The sequence below is a fragment of the Thalassophryne amazonica genome, chromosome 9, assembly GCF_902500255.1.
Source record: "Thalassophryne amazonica chromosome 9, fThaAma1.1, whole genome shotgun sequence".
Classification (NCBI taxonomy): domain Eukaryota; kingdom Metazoa; phylum Chordata; class Actinopteri; order Batrachoidiformes; family Batrachoididae; genus Thalassophryne; species Thalassophryne amazonica.
In genome coordinates, this window is record NC_047111.1 from 78,030,388 (window position 1) to 78,053,628 (window position 23,241).

The following is a 23,241-nucleotide window of genomic DNA, read 5'->3' on the forward strand; positions in this document are numbered from 1 at the left end:
CAACACCTGTTTCATAAATATATATAAAAATGTACTTGACTTTTCAAATTTCAAATGAACTTTAATACAACCCCTGGCAATAATTATGGAATCACTGGCCTCGGAGGATGTTCATTCAGTTGTTTAATTTTGTAGAAAAAAAGCAGATCACAGACATGACACAAAACTAAAGTCATTTCAAATGACAACTTTCTGGCTTTAAGAAACACTATAAGAAATCAGGAAAAATAATTGTGGCAGTCAGTAACGGTTACTTTTTAGACCAAGCAGAGGGAAAAAAAATGTACTCACTCAATTCTGAGGAATAAATTATGGAATCACCCTGTAAATTTTTATTCCCAAAACTAACACCTGCATCAAATCAGATCTGCTCGTTAGTCTGCATCTAAAAAGGAGTGATCACACCTTGGAGAGCTGTTGCACCAAGTGGACTGACATGAATCATGGCTCCAACACGAGAGATGTCAATTGAAACAAAGGAGAGGATTATCAAACTCTTAAAAGAGGGTAAATCATCACGCAATGTTGCAAAAGATGTTGGTTGTTCACAGTCAGCTGTGTCTAAACTCTGGACCAAATACAAACAACATGGGAAGGTTGTTAAAGGCAAACATACTGGTAGACCAAAGAAGACATCAAAGCGTCAAGACAGAAAACTTAAAGCAATATGTCTCAAAAATCGAAAATGCACAACAAAACAAATGAGGAACGAATGGGAGGAAACTGGAGTCAATGTCTGTGACCAAACTGTAAGAAACCGCCTAAAGGAAATGGGATTTACATACAGAAAAGCTAAATGAAAGCCATCATTAACACCTAAACAGAAAAAACAAGGTTACAATGGGCTAAGGAAAAGCAATCGTGGACTGTGGATGACTGGATGAAAGTCATATTCAGTGATGAATCTCGAATCTGCATTGGGCAAGGTGATGATGCTGGAACTTTTGTTTGGTGCCGTTCCAATGAGATTTATAAAGATGACTGCCTGAAGAGAACATGTAAATTTCCACAGTCATTGATGATATGGGGCTGCATGTCAGGTAAAGGCACTGGGGCGATGGCTGTCATTACATCATCAATAAAGGTTATGACTGGAGAAACTGTTGCTAGTTAACCCCCCCCCCGTGTGATTCAGGTTATATATTATCTAAGGTTTCGCTAACGTGCCTTCAGTGATTGCACTCACTCGGTAATAAAGAGTTCAATTGAAGTAAGACACCTGTCTCCCTCTTCCTCTAGCAGTAGTCAGGGCGATCTTTATTTGTCTGAAATTTGTGCTGATTTTTTTCTTATTATTAATTAAACATTTTTTTAAACCAATTTTATGTTACTCTTAATTTAGCTGACTTGTGGAACTGCTTCATCTTAGTCCCATGTGTAGATCAAAATTCTGATTAGGCTAAAAGTTTGGGTGAGCCACAGGCATCTTTTTTGAGGACACAGTGAACTATATTCACTTGCTGAAAACATATGTAAAATGACCCCTTTAAGCCCCACAGACTATGGAATGTCAGTGTCTGCATTTGAAGTTTTCTCCCATTTTTTTTTTCAGTAATATCAAATGGCAGCCCTCATAAATGCAGATTTTTAGAACCTTAATTGTGTTCACTATTGTGGTGCAAAGTCAATCAATCTCAAAGCCTGTAAAATATACTGTAAAAGTAGGATGAAATAGATTTACTGGGATGGGCTCTGTGTTCCTCAGGTAAATTTCAATGTCGTCTTGCAGTTCTCTGATTGACAGGTTGGTTGCACTGGCTCCCAGGATTCCACTGTTCAGTTTAAGATCACCTCCCAAAGATGGGTCCTGCATGACCATCACATGAAACAGGTTTTTATAAAGGCAGTGTTTCATTACTGGTCTTCACAAAAACACCTTTACTCCAAAGCCAGAAACAGCTCTGGAGCGTAACGAGTGATTTTCCATGTACCTGGAATACTGAGCTCTCCTGGAAGTAGTTGAACTGGACTCTGGAGACCTGTTGCTGTTGTTGGGACGGCAGGTTCTGTGTGAGAGTACGGGGCAGTTTGATGAAGCCTTGAGGGTGTAAGAAGTCTGTTCTTAAACTCCTTCTCCTCCTGGTGTTCACACGGACCTGCATCAGGACACATAGAGGACATGGGCGCAGAGAGAGAAGCAGATACAGTGAAATTATTATTATTATTATTATTATTATTATTTTTATTGGGTGGGCGCCTCAGTGTTTTCAAAAGTGGATTTCTTGCATAGATGAACTGCAATAACTTGTTATTTTCTGCTTCTTAAAGTCAAAAGGACATTAAGTGCACAAGATGTACAATCTGGAAAGTTTCAGTGAGAAAAACAGTTTTAATACTTGATGTACTAAAAGTAACTTGCCATGACATGAAAAACAATGATTTTTAGTATAGTCGTCCCAGCTGTCACAAAACACGGCTAGGATTTTGGCGAAAATGGGATGAATGTTATTATTGTGTATTTGCACTTAACAATCCCATTGTCATCAGAGAGTGTAAGGGAATAGTGCCATATTCAAATACTGCAAATAACCCTTCCCATTAGTACTTAAAAAATATTTCAGCAGTGAATTACTTCTTACTCGACTGACATGATGTATTTTAAAGAACCCGTTCAGCGCAGTTAGTCTTAGCATACCTGCTCAAGCTAACTGGTTGATGCTAATTGTTAGCAGTTACACCAACCTGGTTGATCCTACAATTTGTGTTGATGCTAATGGATAGGTAACCATTCACTCCTCCCATTAAACCCTAATCATTGCCACCACAAGTGGTGTGTGAATGCTTATGCTAACGCTAACTGTTGTTAGTGTTTTCTATGAGATGGTCAAAAGCACCAAGCCAAGACAATACTTCAAATCTGGTAATTTCCATAAAAACTTTCACCGCTGCTCAGAGAAAAAAAATTACAACACTATACATGATTTTTAGTTTTTGATTTAATGATGCATAAACATATTTTAGTGTCTTAAGGTGAGTTATTTCCATATGCCATAGGAGAGCATTCTATTAATGTTATGTCATTACTGGCTTAGTGATGTGTATTAATTTCAAAATAATGGAATACTTTTGTCATACCTGTACATGTGTGGGGTCTAAGATGAAAAAAACTGTTTCCTCAAAGTCACTGCCGTTTGCCTTTTTCACAGACAGAGCTACAGATGGGGATAGAAGGGTCTCTGTGTCATCTGGAAGGACCAGCTTCAATCCCACAGTATCTACAATCCCTATGATCCTGATGCAAAACAGGCCACGTTAATAACCATGTCATCATTAAGAGCATATACAACATGTGAAAATATTTTGGTGGAGGAGACCTGCTGGACAGGATGACCAGGATGTCAGCAGAAGCATTTTGCAGATTGCTAACAATGTTGACAGAGATGTTTCCCAGAGCCAGGCTGATGTTGGGGCCCGACAGCAGGTTCTCCAGCTGAGACAACAGCTGTTCCACCTGGCTGTAGTTGAGCTGTGATGCATCTTTGCTCAGTGTGAGCAGAATGTAGGCTTGACTTTCAACGCTTTCAGCTGTAGGCAACAATTCCAAAATGCGATGTTTGACACACTGCAGTCTACAAAACCTGATAAATTAGTCCAACTCAAACAGTCTGTGGAAACCAGTGATCTTAAATCAATTAACTTAAATAATTCAATCATCAAAAATGATTTGAATTAAGTAACATATACTTGGTTGAGTAGTGATGAAGGACTGTAAATACACAATGTGAATGGTCGACTCCGCAGGGAAGTCTTCGAGGAACGTACAACTAGGAGAAGACCCTGAGGAAAACCCAGGACATGGTGGCGTGATTATATTTCCCAACTGGCTTGGGAACTACTTATCCCCCAGAAAGCGTTACAGGACTTAGCTGAGGATAGGGAAGTGTGGGATAAGCTGCTTGGCCCACTGCCACCAAGAAAGTAAGTAACAATTTAATCACCTCTCAGCTTGATTGAGTGGATCTGCAAAATTTCCATCAATAACTAACCCTCCCCCTCGAATAAACACACAAACAAATAAACACCCCCCAACCCTACTCAATTTTCAGTGCTGAAATAAAGGATTGTGAGATCTACAGGTGAGGTCCAGTGTATTCCTATTGTAGGTTATGTTGGCATCTTTTAAGACATGTTCCTACTAGCTAGGCTAGTGGGGATTCCCCTTTGACTGACCTGTTAAAGCACTGGAATCGTGAACAGGAAGTCTTGTGTTCGGGTCCCACCATAAGCCATAAAGATATATGAAATATACAACACATCATTCAGTTACAAACTGCTGTTGTTGACCAGCTGTGGCAGGTCACCATGTAGTTACAGACAAATGTTCTTTATGCACCTGTGGCTGTGAGGTCAAAATGTGGTGGGGAACTATGTAGCGAGGTGGAATTCAGATTGAAAATGCATTCCTGCTAGCATTAGGCTAACCCAGGAGACCATTGGTTTCCTGAATGAGAAGTATGGTGTTCAAATCTCTCTAGAAGCCACAAAGACACTATATCCCTTGGTTTTATATTACGGTATATTAAATTGGCACAGTGTGACATGTCTGGCCTTGTTCAGGCAGGAACATGTTGAGTTGGTCTTTTATTTGTATGTGATTTGTGAGGCTTTGTTGCTAATCGCATGGTCCAGATGGTCACTTAGGCCACTGTTTATTGTATACATACATTATGAGCTTTGATGGTTGAATTATTGTCGTTAAGTTAAAGGGTTTGTTGTGATCTGTTTCCTGAACCTGTCTGAGTTGAAGTTCGTGCTCAGGTTTTACAGTGTGCTGTAGAGCTGAGATGATAACGCACCTGTCACACTGGTTGCTGGTTCAGTTGTACTGTTGACGGGTGTTGTTTTGGTGAGGGCTGAAACAGGAGGAGAATCGGTTGTGGAGGTATTTGTTGTTGTTGTGGCAGCGGTGGTTGTGTACTCCTCAGCTGTTGCATTCAGTGTGATGGACAAAGTGACATTTTGCCGTACAGTTGTCACGTTTGGTCTGGATGTGCAAAAGTGGATCTGATCGCACTTCTCATCCAGTAGTAAGCACACATTCTGTCTATTGTGACTGCAGCAAAACAAAGGAGCGAAAATTAAATCATGTCATATTTTAATTTAAATTAATTTAAATAATTAATTTAATTCATTTTTAAGTCCACACAGGAAATGGATTTTGTTGTACAAACCAGCTGGTGATGTTAGACTGTGTGATTGTTGTACAGATGTTAGAAGGCTTCATGGATGTAGTGACCCATGTCAGTGGTGACAGCAGCGGCTTTTCAGTGACATTAGAATTTCCACAAATTGCTATTTAATATAAAAACAAAACACAAATTAGGTATTTTTATAAGGCATAGATGCATGTTAAACATACATATGACAGCACTGGAAATATTTTAGGCACCTCAGAATATAGATGAAAATATGCTGGGATTTTTTAAAATGTCTTCATCAGAAAAATCAAAAGTATTCCTATGCCAACAAAAAAATTAAGTGTGGTTTTCTTTTTAAATAAACCAAATTTATCTATTAAAAACAACAATTACAGAAAATTCTTTAAATATTTCATGTAATTTAGTAGTTTAAATTTTGTAAAGAAACTGAAAGAAAAGTGTGTATACACACACACACACACACACACACACACACACACACACACACACACACACACACACACACACACACACACACACACACACACACACACACACATCTTCGTCTTTCGGCTGTTCCCGTTAGGGGTCTCCACAGCAGATCAAACGTTTCCATCTCACCCTGTCCTCTGTATCTTCCTTTGTCACACCAACCACCTGCATGTCCTCCCTCAGCACATAAACCTCCTCTTTTGGCCTCCCTCTTCTCCTCCTGCCTGGTGGCTCCATCCACAGCGTCCTTCTCCCTATATACCCTGGGTCCCTCAAATGCACATGTCCAAACCTCTCTGACTTTGTCTCCAAACCGTCCCACCTGAGCTGTCCCTCTGATATGTTCATTCATAATCTTGTCCATTCTTGCCACTCACAAAGAGAATCTCAACATCTTCAGCTCTGCCACCTCCAGCTCCGCCTCCTGTCTTTTTGTTAGTGCCACCGTCTCTAAACCGTACAACATAGCTGGTCTCACTACTGTCTTATAAACTTTTCCCTTCACTCTTGCTGATATTCTTCGGTCACAAATCACTCCTGCCACCTTTCTCCATCTACTCCACCCTGCCTGCACTCTCTTCTTCACCTCTACCACACTCTCCATTACTTTGAACAGTTGACCCCAAATATTTAAACTCATCTACTTTCACCACTTCTACTCCTTGTAACTGCACTATTCCACTATTCCCATTCACACACATGTACTCAGTCTTGCTTCTACTGACTTTCATTCCTCTTCTCTCCAGAGCATATCTCCACCTCTCCAGACTAGACTCAACTTGCTCTCTACTCTCACTACAGATCACAATGTCATCTGCAAACATCATAGTCCATGGGGACTCCTGTCTGATCTCATCTGTCAACCTGTCCATCACTACTGCAAACAAGAAAGGACTCAGAGCTGATCCTTAGTGTAATCCCACCTCCACCTTGAATGAGTCTGTCATTCCGACTGCGCATCTCACCACTGTCACACTATTCTTGTACATGTCCTGCACTACCCTAACATACTTCTCTGCCACTCTAGACTTCCTCATACAATGTCACAGCTCTTTTCTTGGCACCCTATCATAAGCTTTTTCTAAGTCCACAAACACACAATGTACTCTCAATGTACTTCTCCAACAGTATTCTCAGAGCAAACATTGCATCTGTAGTGCTCTTTCTCGGCATGAAACCATATTGCTGCTCACAGATCTTCACCTGTTTTCTAAGCCTAGTTCTACTACTCTTTCCCATAACTTCATGCTGTGGTTGATCAACTTTACTTTACTGCAGCTCTGCACATCACCCTTGTTCTTGAAAATAGGAACCAGCACACTTCATCTCCACTCCTCAGGCATCCTCTCACTTTCCAAGATTTTATTAAACAATCTGGTTAGAAACTCTACTGCCATCTCTCCTAAACATTTCCATGCCTCCACTGGAATGTCATCTGGACCAACTGCCTTTCCACTCTTCATCCTCTTCATAGCAGCCCTCACTTCTTCCTTACTAATCTCTTGTACTTCCTGATTTACTCTCACCACTTCATCCAGCCTTTTCTCTCACTTATTTTCTTCATTCATCAGCTCTTCAAAATATTCCCTCCACCTTCTCAGCATACAGTCCTCACTTGTCAGCACATTACCATGTACATCTTTTACCACCCTAACCTGCTGCACATCCTTTCCAGCTCTGTCCCTTTGTCTGGCCAATCGGTACAAGTCCTTTTCTCCTTCCTTACTATTCAACTTCTTGTACAGCTCGCAATATGCCTTTTCCTTCGCTTTTGCCACTTCTCTTTTCGCCTTACACCACATCTCCTTGTACTCCTGTCTACTTTCTTCATCTCGCCAACTATCCCAAAACATTTTCGCCAACCTCTTTCTCCTTATGCTTTCCTGGACCTCTTCATTCCACCACCAAGTCTCCTTGTCTTCCTTCCACTGTCCAGATGTCATACCCAGTACTGTCCTAGCTGTCTCCTTCACCACATCTGCAGTACTTTTCCAGTTGTCCAAAATTACTTCCCCTCCAACCAGTGCTTCTCTCACCTGCTCGCTAAATTTCCCACAACAGTCTTCCTCCTTCAGCTTCCACCATCTGATCCTTTGTTGAGCTCTCACGCTCTTCTTCTTCTTTACCTCTAAAGTCATCCTACAAACAACCATCCTATGCTGTCTAATGACACTCTCTCCTGCCACCACCTTACAGTCTCTGATTTTTTTTAGCTTACATCTCCTATAAAGAATGTAGTCCACCTATGTGCACCTTCCTCCACTCTTATGTTACCCTTTGCTCCTCCCTTTTCTTAAAGTAGGTATTGACCACAGCCATTTCCATCCTTTTTGCAAAATCAACTACCATCTGTCCTCCCCCATTCCTATCCTTGATACCATATCTACCCATTACTTCCTCATCACCTCTGTGCCCTTCACCAACATGCCCATTGAAGTCTGCTCCTATCACTCTTTCATGCTTGGGCACACTCTCCACCACCTCATCTAATACACTGCAGAAATCTTCTTTCTCCTTCATCTCACAACCTACCTGTGGGGCATATGCACTGATGATATTCATCATCACCCCTTCAATTTCCAACTTCACACTCATCACCCTGTCAGACACTCGTTTAACCTCCAACACACTTTTAACATACTCTTCCTTTAAAATGACCCCAACACCATTTCTCTTCAACAACTTGTAACCACCACCGATGCTCCAGCTCTTACTTCCCTTCCACTTGGTCTCTTGCACACACAATATGTCTACCTTTCTCCTCTCCATCATATCAGCCAGCTCTCTCCCTTTACCAGTCATACTACCAACATTCAAAGTCGCCACTCTCATTTCCGCCCTTCTAGATTTCTTCTTCTCCCACTGTTTGTGGAAGCGTTCTTCTCCTCTTCTTTGTCGTCTTCGCCCATATATATATGTGTGTGTATGTGTGTGTGTGTATTGCATCAGTTCTTACCAAAATTAGAGCAACTTTAACTTTTTACCCTGGTACAAGCTGAAATTGGCCTTTGTCACCTTTCTTGCTGTTTTTACCTGATAATATTCAGTCACAGATCACAGATAGTCCAAACTATACCTTGTTGGAATATTTATGATCAGAAAAATAATGTGGTATAGTCAATATGATTGGAGCATCTTTTAATTTTGACCCCTGCATAATTCTTCAGTTGACCCCTACCTGGCTGCCAAATGAAAAGTCAAGTGGCCAATCCGTTTTTTTTTTTCAAAAGAGTAATGTCTAAGGAGTAATTGAGCTGAATTTGGTGCTTGTTTCACCATTTGCAGGATTCCTCTGTACGTATTCTGTTATTTGCTGTACTATAGAGTGAGTGAACGGATGATTCCATTCAGAAACTGCAACCATAAATGGAATTGGTTCATTTACCTTTTTCTTCCGAAACATGAACTTGCAAGTAAAAATGTAGTCATATGCGTTTGTGTTGAATCGCTGTCCCCAGATAAAATCAGTGCACATTTGAGTTTACACAAAGATTGCCGCCAACTTAGAAATTGGTGTTTTATATGAATTAGTGTAAAATTTCATGTATGAGCTGGCCACCGAATAGTGACACTGCGAACAATGATTTCAAATCTGTAGAGAGTGAGGTTTCATGAGATGCCGCCATTTGCCCAAAAATAAAACAAACAAAATGAACAAAGTATTGAAGGAGGTCTGGCTCCACATGTTGCACGACATAAACAAACTGACAAAAAACAAAACACAATGCGGTGCACAGTAATTTTATCCCAACGCAAATAACGAAATGTTCATATATGTGTGTATATGTGTGTATATACGAGGTCTATTAGAAAAGTATCCGACCTTATTATTTTTTTCAAAAACCATATGGATTTGAATCACGTGTGATTACATCAGACATGCTTGAACCCTCGTGGGCATGCAAGAGTTTTATCACGCCTGTCGGTTACGTCATTCGCCTGTGGGCAGTCTTTGAGTGAGGAGTCGCCCACCCTCTCGTCGTTTTTTCATTGTTTAGGAATGGCTCAGAGACTGCTGCTTTGTTTGATCAAAATTTTTTCAAAACTGTAAGGCACAACTGAGTGGACACCATTCGATAAATTCAGCTGGTTTTCGGTAAAAATTTTAACGGCTGATGAGAGATTTTGGTCTGGTAGTGTTGCCGTAAGGACGGCCCACGGCACCTGACGGCGATCTGCGCTTCGAGGCGGCAGCGTCTCGCCGTTTCAAGTTGAAAACTTCCACATTTCAAGCTCTGTTGACCCAGTAAGTCGTCAGAGAACTTTCAGAAGAAGTCGGCATGAGGAGTTTATTCGGACATTCCACTGTTAACGGACATTTTGTAATGAAAGAACATGCGGGCAGAGTCGCATGTTGGGCCGGACCCGACCGCGGGGGGTTGCGACAGGAAAAACACCTCCGTTGGAAACCTTAACGGACAAGTTGGAACATGCCCAAGCTGTTAAACAATTTCTCAGTTACTCACTTGTTGAAAGCCATCAAAAGCCGCCTGAATTTTACAAATGGTTTTCAACACGGAGGTGTTTTTCCTGTCGTGGCGCACACAGATTCACCGAGTCGTCACGGAAACGACTCGGCGAATTTGCGCGCACGTCTTTCATTACAAAATGTCCTTAAACAGTGGAATGTCCACATAAACTCCTCATGCCGGCCTCTTCTGAATCTTCTCTGTTCTCTCACGACGTCCTGGGTCAACAGAGCCTTAAATTAGGATGATTTCAGCTTGAAACAGGCCGACGACGGCGCCTGGAAGCACTGCAGGACGTCCCGCTCCGTGGGAAGTCCTTACAGCGACAGAAACACCCCATAATCTCTCATCAGCTGTTAAACTTTTCACCGAAAACCAGCTGAATTTCTTGAATAGTGTCCACTCGGATATTCCTCACAGGTCCAGAAAAAAGTTTGATAAAGCAACGCGCACCATCTCGAGCAGCGTGTGAAACAAAGGAATTCAGCCGAGAGGGCGGGACCACATCTCACTTAAGGCCTGCCCACAGGGAAATGACATCACCGACACGCGTGAAAAAACGCACGCATGCGCTCGAGGGTTCAAGCATGATTGGTGTAATCGCATGTCAATCAAATCCATATAGTTTTTTTTTTTTTTATAAAACTGCCAGTTAGTTTTATAAGATACCTCGTATATATATATGTGTGTATATATGTATAAAGTTTTCAGTGCAATAAATGTGCCTAAATCTTTTGTACATTTCTGTATGTTGCATGCATGAATGGACAAAATGCGACTGCACTCACCTGCGCGAGTCACAGGTTGAATAAAGGTGATGTCATTCATAGGCTGAAGCACAATGTTGACGGCTGCTGACACAACACAAATTGGAAGCTCTTGGCTGAAGTGGAGAATCACTCTGCACCTTTGAACACGACAGCTTTTGGTTTGTTTTAGTGTACAAACACACCATCTATGAAGAAAAGATGCTTGTGGAAATTATGTCTATGATGGTCACACTCACTTTGATGAAGCACTTCCACAGTCAACGTGGGCATCCTGCAAGGAAATGTAAAGTTTATTCAAATGCGTGGTGCTTACAAGGCTGCTAAAAACCTCATTATCCATGTGCCTGACAGCTACGCAGGACCTGAGAGGCTATTTTTGGAGCGGCTGCCCTCTTGCACACACAATTCCACCTGCTCTGTGTGCTGGACGCTGTATATAAAATAATTATTTTGTAGCAGATTAATAATTTTCTACCAAACCTTGGATGCTGAAAACACCTCTAATCGCTTCTGGAATCACTGAGGACTGTTTCATCTGGACGCTTTTTGTTTCTCTCTTTCTTGCTCCATGTGGAATATGTATTTTGAACAGCTTAAGGGAACTATTTTTAATGTTTTTATAGCTTGATAAAACAGTTCCTAGCTATAAAAGTATGTCTGTGGTTTATTTAATAACTTGTTAATGGATCACATGAGCTCCACTGTGTGTGCATTGCGCACTGATGCAGTGACTCATCACGCTCCAAAGGAGCATTTAGGCAGAACACCAGCTCACAAAAGAGTGACCAGTCAATAATGGATGAACACAAACTTAAAATTTGGATGACTGCGTGAAAGTGGCTGTGTGTTTAAAGCCGCCGAAGAAATAACTCCTGTGACGTCGCGAAAAACATAGCACAACTGTGCAGCAACACAGAAGGAGAGTGCGCAAAAGACCGATTTTGAAGACATAACACAAAGTTAAAAGTTGTATCATGGTGACTTGTAAGCTGCAGAAGAAATAAATATTTTTTTTTGAAAGTGATCCACATGAGTTGCGGCAGCAGGTGTATATAATTAAAGCAGCCACCTCATTGTGTATGCAGAATGGCACCGTGCACGCAAAAGAGCGATTTTGCAGAAATAAACGGACGAACACAAAGTTGAAAGTGGGATCACGGTGTGTGAGTTTAAAGCTGCAGAAGAAATAAAGCCAGTGAGCCATGGCGCCAGCGAGGAGCACAGAGGTGGCTATCCAGGAACCCTTGGTTCGGTTCCAGCTGGTCTGGTGCATTACAGGTGGACAGCAGCCTGGTGCACATTGCACAACTGTGGGCCTGTACTGGAGCGTCTATTTTTGGACTGCGTTTAAAAAATGTGACATCTTTAAATGCTGCTGTGAATTGAAAACCTACACTTTAAAGGGACCAGGTGTGGGAGGGCTGGAGATTTGGACCAAACCCATGCCTAAACGTGCGCCAACATTGCGTTATCATGGCGCTATCATGGCACTACGTGGCTTAGCGTGGCTGATGCAAGCCATTTGAGGCTCTAATGACAGGTCGGTAGTGGCTCACTAGAGGCTGCTACATGGCACATGCGGGGTACAGAGAGATAAAAACGTGGGTCATTCTTCGAATAATCGCTGACACACCCATGCATGGCTCATTATTCATGGCTTATTATTCAGTGGGACCCAGGCTTTAGTACTTTTTATCTTATTATACTGTATTTTCTGTATTTTGATCTGTGTTATAATTTATGACCATGATGTTGCAGCAAAAAAGTCTAAATGTTGAAGCAAATGATTACCTTGTATTCAGAAGCAACTGTGGAGAGCGGACATGAAACTCTGTAAAGGAATATTTGATTGACAAACGTAATTAACCCTTATGGGTCCAGAAACATAAAGAAAAATTAATGTGGACATTCAGGAGAATCTGAATTTGTTGTAAAAACTCCACAGCTTACAGTGCACTTGGAGAACAGGTTGGTGGTTGTTTTAGATGTGAAATCTGTGAAAATGAAGAAGATTATAATTTGATGCATCAGACTTTAATAGATAAAAATTACATAAACTGTGTTATGATTCATGCTGGAGCAGAGTCAGATTGAACCCCAAAAGCAGGCACCAACGATACAAAGGTGAAGACGCAAAACCTGTTATGGAACGTGGATGCATGACACAGGAAGTGGGAGGACACAATTTGCAGACTCGTAAAAGGTCTGGTGCTGGAGATAAGAAAAAGACTTTATAGTATAAACAGTCCAAGGTTCGGTTCACAGGAAGGCAGGCAGCGTAGCATAGGTACAAATAAGTATGAGGCAAAGGTGTGGTCAGAAAACAGGCTGGATACAATGGCACGGAGAGACACAGTTACATGGGCTGAAGCAAAAGGCAAGGTCCGTAAAACAAAGCAAGGTCAAAGCACAGCATGGCAAAACAAGACTATGAGAAAAGGCTTGAATGAGGATACAGAGATCAACGAACTGGAAGGGGAGTGGAAAAAGTGAAGGGTTTAAATAGCACAGGTGCAGTAATTAGGGAAACAAGACGCAGGTGTTAGGGAATGTTCAGGAAGGGGAGGCATGGTCAGGTGAATCCAAGAAGCGGGAAGAGAGGTGAAAGAGAGAGTGAGTGAATGTGGCAGACAGAGACAAAGATGAAACAGGCAGGTGCAAGAGAATGAGTGTATGAATGAGGCAGACAGAGACAAAGATGAGACAGGCAGGTGCAAGTGAGTAAGTGAACGAGATACTAATGGTTGAAATCAACAGATAGTACAATCAGTGACTACAGAATAACAGATAATACACACAGTGACAACTAAGACATGACCGAAATAAGACCAAGAACCATAAACTACAAAATAACAATCCTAAACACAGAACACGGAGAATAAATGATAAACTGAAAACTGACTACAATATAACACAGTGAAAGGGGAAAAATGATAACAGGGACCATAATGGGGCCAAAACCTGACAAAACCCACAGTGCTTTAATGATCCAATGTGACAAACAAACTAACATAAAGTGATGGGCGAGCATACAAAAAGGTTTAGCCCTGGAGACAAGGCGGAGAACAAAAAGAGAGGATCCAGGAGCAGACTGAACAATCTTGGCCCAGTTTCATAAAGCAGTCAAACCTTGTTTAGTTGAGTAAACTCACTTAGTCGATTAATCTTTTGACGCTAGTTGTTGCACAAAGCACTTAGTCGGATAAAGTTTTGCGTTACCCGGCTAAAGATTTTAGCCTGCTACTGAGAAGGCTCATATTATTTTAGCTGACAACTTCGGTGTCTTACCTCAAAAATGGCAGCTATCATGTACCACCACTTGATGGAACGTTCAAGAGCACTCCTGTGTTTCTCATATTCCTCCAAAAGGAGAGCTTCCTGTGCTTTTGGCCATAGTTGTAGCAAATGACTGTCATGTGATGTGTTTGTGACAGTTCCCATATTAATCACTGGGCATCGCTGTTACGCTGAGCAGCACTGTGTGCACAAAAAGGCTTGACGGAAGTGCTGTAGAATGTAGAAGAAGAACTGCTAGGCTAAGAGTTAAGCATGTTCTGTAGGTCATATGTGTCCATAAATGTTAATAAAGCCAGCTAACGAAACAAAGGCTGGATAGTTCATGGCAACGACCCCGGAAGTAAATAAAACTCTTGCACACTGGAGATGTTTCTTGGCAATGGCACTTGCAAGGCCGCTATGCCCGTGAAAATCATTGACTATCATAAGATGGATTATCTATACGTTTAGCCGTTGATGTGAAACGGTGATACAATGGCTAATGTTGGGCAACTAATTATAGTCGACTAAGTAAGTTTAGTAGACTAAAAGATTAGACTGTTTTATGAAACTGGGCCTGGGAGGCAGGGGCACAGTGGAGTACAAAGACAGAGATGATACTTACAACCTGTGATCAGGGACAAGACAGACAAATGACCGTAACAAACTCAACAGATTGACAACTGACAAAGAAAAAGATGTGGCTTCTAAACTAACTGAACTGATTGACAGCAGGTGCAACAATTAAACAGGAATGGAAACAGGGAACCAAGTGAAGACACCAGGAGACGTAAAACCAAAAACATGAAGTACACAACAAATGCAAAAACAAACATGGAACTAAAAGACAACACAGAAAGTGATAAATGACAAAAACATAAATCAAAAATCAGAGCAAAACTTGAAAACTAAGCCAATAGATGTATGCAGCAAATACACATGGAGCTCAACATGGGATGGCGTGAGATCAGGAAAAGACAAACCTCAGAAATACAAGGAGAACTGAAGAGCATGCATCATAAAGACCAGAGAAGTGTGAGTGGAGGAATCATAAAGACATAACAGGAACACAACGACGGAAGGAATACACACCCAGCAATCTCGACACATGGAATGAAACACACACAGGAGTGCGCACACCATGAACAACAAACACACACACACACACACACACACACACACACACACACACACACACACACACACACATAGACATGACAGAGACACTTATATGACTCAAACACGAACCAGAAAAGCAAACACACATTCACACATACACAGGCAGACCCGACCCAGGGGCGTGCACACAGACACACACACGCGGGACCCACATGGATGAGGAGGGTATACACAACCTAATGACATAAGATACAGACAGGAACCACGGGAACAGACATACACACTGGACCCACACGACTGATGGATGAATAGAACATACATAACACCCAGACATAAAATACAAACAATGACAGAACACCATAGGGGCCCACACGGGAGGCAAAGGGAAGATACACAGGACACAGGAAAATCCAAAATACATACAGACACAACCCACAGACACACCCGCAACAAACAGATCCTAAAATATTTGGTATCTGTGTGTAAAATGCACACAGGGACTCACCAGGGAGTAGATATATGTAACATTTATTGTGGGAGCTTCTGATTGAATTTGAAAAGCATAGAATGCATCTGATGGCACAGAAACATAGTCATGAAATGGTCTTCACATTTTTTACATACATGTTAACATAATAATAATATGGCCTTTGTTTGAGTAAATCACACTAACCACTTTGATTGCAGTAAGCAGAACAGGTGCACTTGGCTTCCTTATTATCTGAAATAAAGTTCAGATTATTTGAATGTGCAGAACCATCAGTAACACATTTTGTCTCAAAGCTACAGTATATAGGATTTAGTGTCATCTAGTGGCGAGGTTGCAGATTGCATTATGTTGTCGCCAGCCACAATTTTGTTTCCCTTCACATTTTCGCTTCTTTGGCGACACGGATTCATGGTCGCATGGCTTCTCTTGTGATAAACAATATGTACAGTATGATCCTCCATTTAACAAAAATGAGGGTTCTTAAACTTGTTAGCCTGCACTTGCAACCAGAATACAGTGTATAGTGGAGCAAACCACTGATTAATCTTCATTTTTGTTCAGTCTTTTGACAGTGTTACAAAACAACAAAAGACAGAGTAAATACAGTGGCAAGAAAAAGCATGTGAACCCTTAAGCTACAGTGCATCCACAAAGTATTCACAGTGCTTCACTTTTTCCACATTTTGTTATGTTACAGCCTTATTCCAAAATGGAGTAAATAATTTTTCCCCCTTAAAATTCTATTCACAACACCCTATAATGACAGAATGAAAAAGTTGTTTTGAATTTTTTTGCAAATTTCTAAAAAAAAAAAAAACTAAGAAATCACGTGTACGTAATTATTCACAGCCTTCGCTTGATACTTTGTTGATGCACCATTGGCAGCAATTACAGCCTCAAGTCTTCTTGAATATGATGTCACAAGCTTGGTGCACCTATCTTTGGGCAGTTTTGTCCATTCCTCTTTGCAGCACCTCTCAAGCTCCATCAGGTTGGATGGGGAGCGTCAGTGTACAGCCATTTTCAGATCTCTCCAGAAATGTTCAATCGGATTCAGGTCTGGACTCTTGCTGGGTCACTCAAGGATATTCACAGAGTTGTCCTGAAGCCACTCAGTTGATAACTTGGCTGTCTGTTTAGGGTCATTGTCCTGCTGAAAGATGAAACGTTGCCCCAGTTTGAGGTCAAGAGCACTCTGGAGCAGGTTTTCATCCAGGATGTCTCTGTACATTGCTGCATTCATCTTTCCCTCAATCCTGACTAGTCTTCCAGTTCCTTCCACTGAAAAACATCCCCACAGCATGATGCTGCTACTACCATGCTTCACTGTAGGGATGGTGACTGGTTTCCTCCAAACATGCCTGGTCTTCACAGCAAAGAGTTCAATCTTTGTCTCATCAGACCAGAGAATTTTGTTTCTTATGGTCTGAGAGTCCTGCAGGTGCCTTTTGGCAAACTCCAGGCAGGTTGCCATGTGCCTTTTATGATGGAATGGCTTCAGTCTGGCCAGTCTAGCAAACAGGCCTGATTGGGGGATTCCTGCAGAGGTGGTTGCCCTTCTGGAAGGTTCTCCTCTTCCCACAGAGGAATGCTGGACCTCTGACAGAGTCACCTCCCTGACTGAGGCCCTTTCCCTGATCCCTCAGTTTAGACGGACGGCCAGATCTAGGAAGACTTCTGGTGGATCCCAATTTCTTCCATTTATGGATGATGTAGGCCACTGTGCTCATTGGGCCTTCAAAGCAGCAGAAATGTTTCTTTACCCTTCTGTCTCAGCCATCTACAGACAATTCCTTTGACTTCATGCTTGGTTTGTTCTCTGACATACACTGTCAACTGTGGGACCTTATATGTAGACAGGTGTGTGCCTTTCCAAATCATGTCTGATCAACTGAATTTAGCCCAAGTGGACTCCAATTAAGCTGTAGAAACATCTCAAGGATGATCAGTGGCAACAGGATACACCTGAGCTCAATTTTGAGCCTCATGCCAAAGGCTCTGAATACTTACAGTACGTACATGTGATTTCTTAGTTTTATTTTTAATAAACTTGCAAAAATCTAAAGAAAAAAAAAAAACAGACTGTCACATTGTCATTATGGGGCACTGTGTGTAGCATTTTGAGGGAAAAAAGTGAATTTCATCCATTTTGGAAAAAGGCTGTAACACAAAATGTGGAAAAAGTGAAGCGCTGTGAACACTTTTTGGATGCACTGTACTTGTGATGTTTGCACACACAGGCTGGCCATGGCATGTCGGTGTGTGCAGAGGCAGAATGTGATCACAGTAGCACCATTATTCAGTGGTGTGTAGATTGTTCTGCCTCATGCAAATGCAATGAAATACAAAGTAAATAAAGAAATGTGTGCATAATGCCTAAAACAAAACTCAAGGATGATCAGTGGAAACAGGATGGACCTAAGCTCAGTTTTGAGATTCATGTCAAAGGCTGTGATGATGTACATGTGGTTTCTTATATTTATTTATTCTTTTAATAAATGGTAAATGGACTGCATTTATATAGCACTTTTCCATCTGCATCAGATACTCAAAGTGCTAAATCTCCAAAATTCTCAAAACGTTTTTCACATTGCCATTATGGGGTATTGTGTGTAGAATTTTGAGGAAAAAAAAGAATTTCATAAATTTTGGAACAAGCTGTAACATAAAACATGGAAAATGTGAAGCACTGTGAATACTTAAAAAAATATGACGATAATTTAAAAAATAAAATAAAATCAGGCTTTTCAAAAATGATGCTCTTTAAACTCAGTGAAAACTAATCTCAACAACATGACATGAATAAAATAACAATATAAAAGTCAAATTGATGGGTTGCCTAAGTAATTGCACCCTTTAGTGTAACACAACTAAATCATCACTTTTACAGCCAGTTTTCTTCAGACAAATTAGGGGATGCTTACATGAACTTTTCTAAGTCACTGATTATGTCTTGGACTTGATTTACCTCGGTTATTAAGAAATACAAACAGAATGGTGCAATGTGGCAAATCTGTCTGGAGGAGGCAGTTCTTCCAAACTGAGTGAATGTGCAAGACGGAGACTAGTGAGGAAAGACACCCAGCACCTAGACAACCCTTAAGAAGTTATTGGCTTCATCGGCTGCAACTGGAGAAATTGTGCATAGTGCATGTTTTTCATTTTGCATACAGCTTCATGATGAAGTGCAATAGAGGAGGATTTTTTTTTTTTAAGATTTGAAAGACACACTAAAATTTGCCAGAAGGCACATGGAAAATCCAAGCCTAGATTATCTGTTTTGTTGGATGAAATTCTTCTTTGTGCCACTCCACTATTGTTTTTAATATGATGTGTTCCTTGAGTCTGTTCTATCAAAGCATATATTTAATAAAAAAAAGACTTCATCACCTACTGACACTTTATTATTATATTCATTACTACAATAAAACTAGAGCACCACACTCATAGAGCACAAGCCTCCACCATAATACAATATTTAGATCAAAGGGGCTTTTCAATATTAAAATCAAATATCCGTTAAATCTGCAAAACGGATCAGATGTGGCTCAAACTTGGCCTGTCATTGAGAGGTGCCAGTTTGTACCTCATTGTTACAAATGAGAGTGTTTGAGGCACTTTTGATAGAGATATAACGCAAAATGTACACCAAATTAAATTAAATTCACATGTCATAAAATCCCCAATCTGGACCAGATCCAGATAAAACTTTGTCAGGTGATAGTGAGTGTCTGCACCTCACTTTAAAATATGAGAGTGATTTGGGGCATGTTTGAGTAAGATATAATGTAAAATATACATTAATCGGGGGTTTCAATGTTAAATTTAAATGGCCACAAAATCTGTAATGCGGATCAGCTCCAGATCAAACTTTGTCATGTGATAAAGGATACCGTCCTACACAATACTGTCAAGTACATAAGAACTCTGATCTTTATTGGCAGAGTAATGAATTTTTGAAAATTCTTTCAATGTTAAAGGATAGGGATTTTTCCAACTTTGCCTTTTGACCTATGGCCTTGAAAATTTAATCAGTGCTTGCCTATCATGATATGAATCTTCAGTAAAAAATTCATAACAATATATGAAAAATTGTGGGTTACAGTCTGTTCACAAACAGACAAACAAACAAAAAACAAACAAACAAAACTGGGGTGAAAACATAATTGCTGACCAGTTTTGTTGGTGGAGGTAAAAAAAAAAAGGAGCACTTTGAATTCAGATCAATCAAAATGTGGTGCTTTGAAGATGTATAAGAGAAGCATTCTGAGCTTACCTTCACAACGAGTCGAGTTCATGATCATGTACGTAGAGTTTTCACTGTATCATGAAAAACCACATATAATCAAACAGTAATAACTGCACAACGTAACACACACTGTACACACCAGACAGCTCACCATGCTGCACCGATGTGACCCGTAGAAATGCAGGTATTTTGATGAACATCGCGGCACTCCGTGCTGTTATTTTGAGAAACCATCTCCCCTGAAATGATTAGGGTGCTCCTTGAATTATTGAAACACATTGTACTGGTCACTGCATAGTTCAAAGTATGCATCACTTACCCACTCTTTCAACTTTCTGTCCAACGGCATGGATGTCTGAGGAATTTTTTCCTCTCACACAGAGAGCACGGAGAATGCAACATGGGTGTACACTCTGTTTTACCTTCAGTGTTATGACACATGTCGTTTTTCTGAAATATTATAACAGTGTCAGTACCCTAGAGAAAATGCAGGTTTCAGTTTATTAACAATAGTTTGACATTTCCCTTACTTTATTGCAATTTTTTTGGCACATGAAACTTCGATTCCCTGTTAAAAGACACGCAACAGCCTTAATTCACAGGAGCCTTACAATAAAATGGAAATAACAGGAAATATATTTAAATCTTGCTTACTTGAAACAGGTCAATATCCATTGTTTTGGTCCCACTGAAGATAAAAGATGACATAGTAATTATTTAATTAATAAATAATGAATAAATCTGACAGAGAAAATCATTTGTTCTTTTGTGAATCTTTGCAGAAAAAGTCACGCAGTGTTATTAAAAGGGTTTATGGTACACAACATTTTGGCATTGTGCAAGGCTGCTAGCTACTTTCAATTTTCAATTCAATTCAGTTTATTTTCATTTATATAGCGCCAAATCACAACAGAGTTGCCTCAAAGCGCTTCACACAGGTAAGGTCTAACCTTACCAACCCCCAGAGCAACAGTGGTAAGGAAAAACTCCCTCTGAGGAAGAAACCTCAAGCAGACCCGACTCAAAGGGGTGACCATCTGCTTGGGGCATGCTACATACAACCCCTGGCAAAAATTATGGAATCACCGGCCTCGGAGGATGTTCATTCTGTTGTTTAATTTTGTAGAAAAAAAGCAGATCACAGACATGACACAAAACTAAAGTCATTTCAAATGCCAACTTTCTGGCTTTAAGAAACACTATAAGAAATCAAGAAAAAAAGATTGTGGCAGTCAGTAACGGTTACTTTTTTAGACCAAGCAGAGGAAAAAAATATGGACTCAATTCTGAGGAATAAATTATGGAATCACCCTGTAAATTTCCTTCCCCAAAACTAACACCTGCATCAAATCACATCTGCTCGTTGACATTGACCCTATGTCATGAAATTGACCCTATGTGTCTTTTTGCAAGGAATGTTTTCACAGTTTTTGCTCTATGGCAAGATGCATTATCTTCTTGAAAAATGATTTCATCATCCTCAAACATCAGAAAAGTGTCGAAAATATCAACGTAAACTTGTGCATTTATTGATGATGTCATGACAGCCATCTCCCCAGTGCCTTTACCTGACATGCAGCCCCATATCATCAATGACTGTGGAAATTTACATGTTCTCTTCAGGCAGTCATCTTTATAAATCTCATTGGAAAGGCACCAAACAAAAGTTCCAGCATCATCACCTTGCCCAATGCAGATTTGAGATTCATCACTGAATATGACTTTCATCCAGTCATCCACAGTCCACGATTGCTTTTCTTTAGCCCATTGTAACCTTGTTTTTTTCTGTTTAGGTGTTAATGATGGCTTTCATTTAGCTTTTCTGTATGTAAATCCCATTTCCTTTAGGCGGTTTCTTACAGTTCAGTCACAGATGTTGACTCCAGTTTCCTCCCATTCGTTCCTCATTTGTTTTGTTGTGCATTTTCGATTTTTGAGACATATTGCTTTAAGTTTTCTGTCTTGACGCTTTGATGTCTTCCTTGGTCTACCAGTATGTTTGCCTTTAACAACCTTCCCATGTTGTTTGTATTTGGTCCAGAGTTTAGACACAGCTGACTGTGAACAACCAACATCTTTTGTAACATTGCGTGATGATTTACCCTCTTTTAAGAGTTTGATAATCCTCTCCTTTGTTTCAATTGACATCTCTCGTGTTGGAGCCATGATTCATGTCAGTCCACTTGGTGCAACAGCTCTCCAAGGTGTGATCACTCCTTTTTAGATGCAGACTAACAAGCAGATGTGATTTGATGCAGGTGTTAGTTTTGGGGATGAAAATTTACAGGGTGATTCCATAATTTATTCCTCAGAATTGAGTGAGTCCATATTTTTTTCCTCTGCTTGGTCTAAAAAGTAACCGTTACTGCCACAATCTTTTTTTCTTGATTTCTTATAGTGTTTCTTAAAGCCAGAAAGTTGACATTTGAAATGACTTTAGTTTTGTGTCATGTCTGTGATCTGCTTTTTTTCTACAAAATTAAACAACTGAATGAACATCCTCCGAGGCCGGTGATTCCATAATTTTTGCCAGGGGTTGTACATAAATTACAGAACAATTCACAGAACAATTCATGGACGAATATACAAGAAATGCTATTGGCGCACAGGACAGGAGGATCGCCAACATGAATACAGCTCCCATCTCTGGATGGAGCTGCACCTTAAACAGAGAGAAAAACAGAATCAGGCATCAGAAAGACAAAAATACTGTATAATTTGCCAGCATTAAACAACAAGAAAAACAGAGAAATACTAAGGTTATTGCCGGCCACTAGCCCTAAACTTTACTAAATGACCCAGAATTTAGGTAAAGTTGAGGCTGCAGCCCGCTCCAATTGCTAATAAATGACTTAAAAGAGTAAAAAGCATAAAACAAAACTGTACCAGTATTCTAGCCATATGAAAGGGAAAATAAGTGCGTCTTAAGTCTGGACTTGAAAATCTCCACAGAATCTGACTGTTCTGACTTATTGACGCAGGGAGATCATTCCACAGAACAGGGGCACGATAAGAGCAAGCTCTGTGACCCGCAGACTATTTATTCACCTTAGGGACACAAAGTAGTCCTGCACCCTGAGAACGTAAAGCCCCGGGCTGGTACGTAAGGTTTAATTAGGTCAGCTAGGTAGGGAGGTGCCAGTCCATGAATAATTTTATAGGTTAATAGCAGAACCTTAAAATCTGATCTCACTGGGACAGGAAGCCAGTGAAGGGATGCTAAAATGGGTGTAATGTG

General features: G+C 40.6%; 1 protein-coding gene across 1 annotated transcript in view; it reads right to left on the bottom strand.

Annotated features, from left to right (window-relative positions):
• LOC117517452 (adhesion G-protein coupled receptor G2-like) overlaps positions 1 to 23,241 on the bottom strand; it is a 49,638-nt gene that overhangs the window by 8,559 nt on the left and 17,838 nt on the right. Inside the window, exons 6-22 of the mRNA XM_034178469.1 lie at positions 20,658 to 20,691; positions 20,534 to 20,571; positions 20,323 to 20,453; positions 20,155 to 20,242; positions 20,031 to 20,074; positions 15,938 to 15,985; positions 15,770 to 15,837; positions 12,820 to 12,863; positions 12,661 to 12,700; positions 11,106 to 11,140; positions 10,888 to 11,006; positions 5,172 to 5,292; positions 4,797 to 5,053; positions 3,315 to 3,525; positions 3,076 to 3,232; positions 1,932 to 2,096; positions 1,682 to 1,807 (exon numbers count right to left, since the gene is read on the bottom strand). Coding sequence (XP_034034360.1) covers positions 1,682 to 1,807; positions 1,932 to 2,096; positions 3,076 to 3,232; positions 3,315 to 3,525; positions 4,797 to 5,053; positions 5,172 to 5,292; positions 10,888 to 11,006; positions 11,106 to 11,140; positions 12,661 to 12,700; positions 12,820 to 12,863; positions 15,770 to 15,837; positions 15,938 to 15,985; positions 20,031 to 20,074; positions 20,155 to 20,242; positions 20,323 to 20,453; positions 20,534 to 20,571; positions 20,658 to 20,691 — 1,726 coding nt within the window. The remainder of the gene's footprint in view (positions 1 to 1,681; positions 1,808 to 1,931; positions 2,097 to 3,075; positions 3,233 to 3,314; positions 3,526 to 4,796; positions 5,054 to 5,171; positions 5,293 to 10,887; positions 11,007 to 11,105; positions 11,141 to 12,660; positions 12,701 to 12,819; positions 12,864 to 15,769; positions 15,838 to 15,937; positions 15,986 to 20,030; positions 20,075 to 20,154; positions 20,243 to 20,322; positions 20,454 to 20,533; positions 20,572 to 20,657; positions 20,692 to 23,241) is intronic.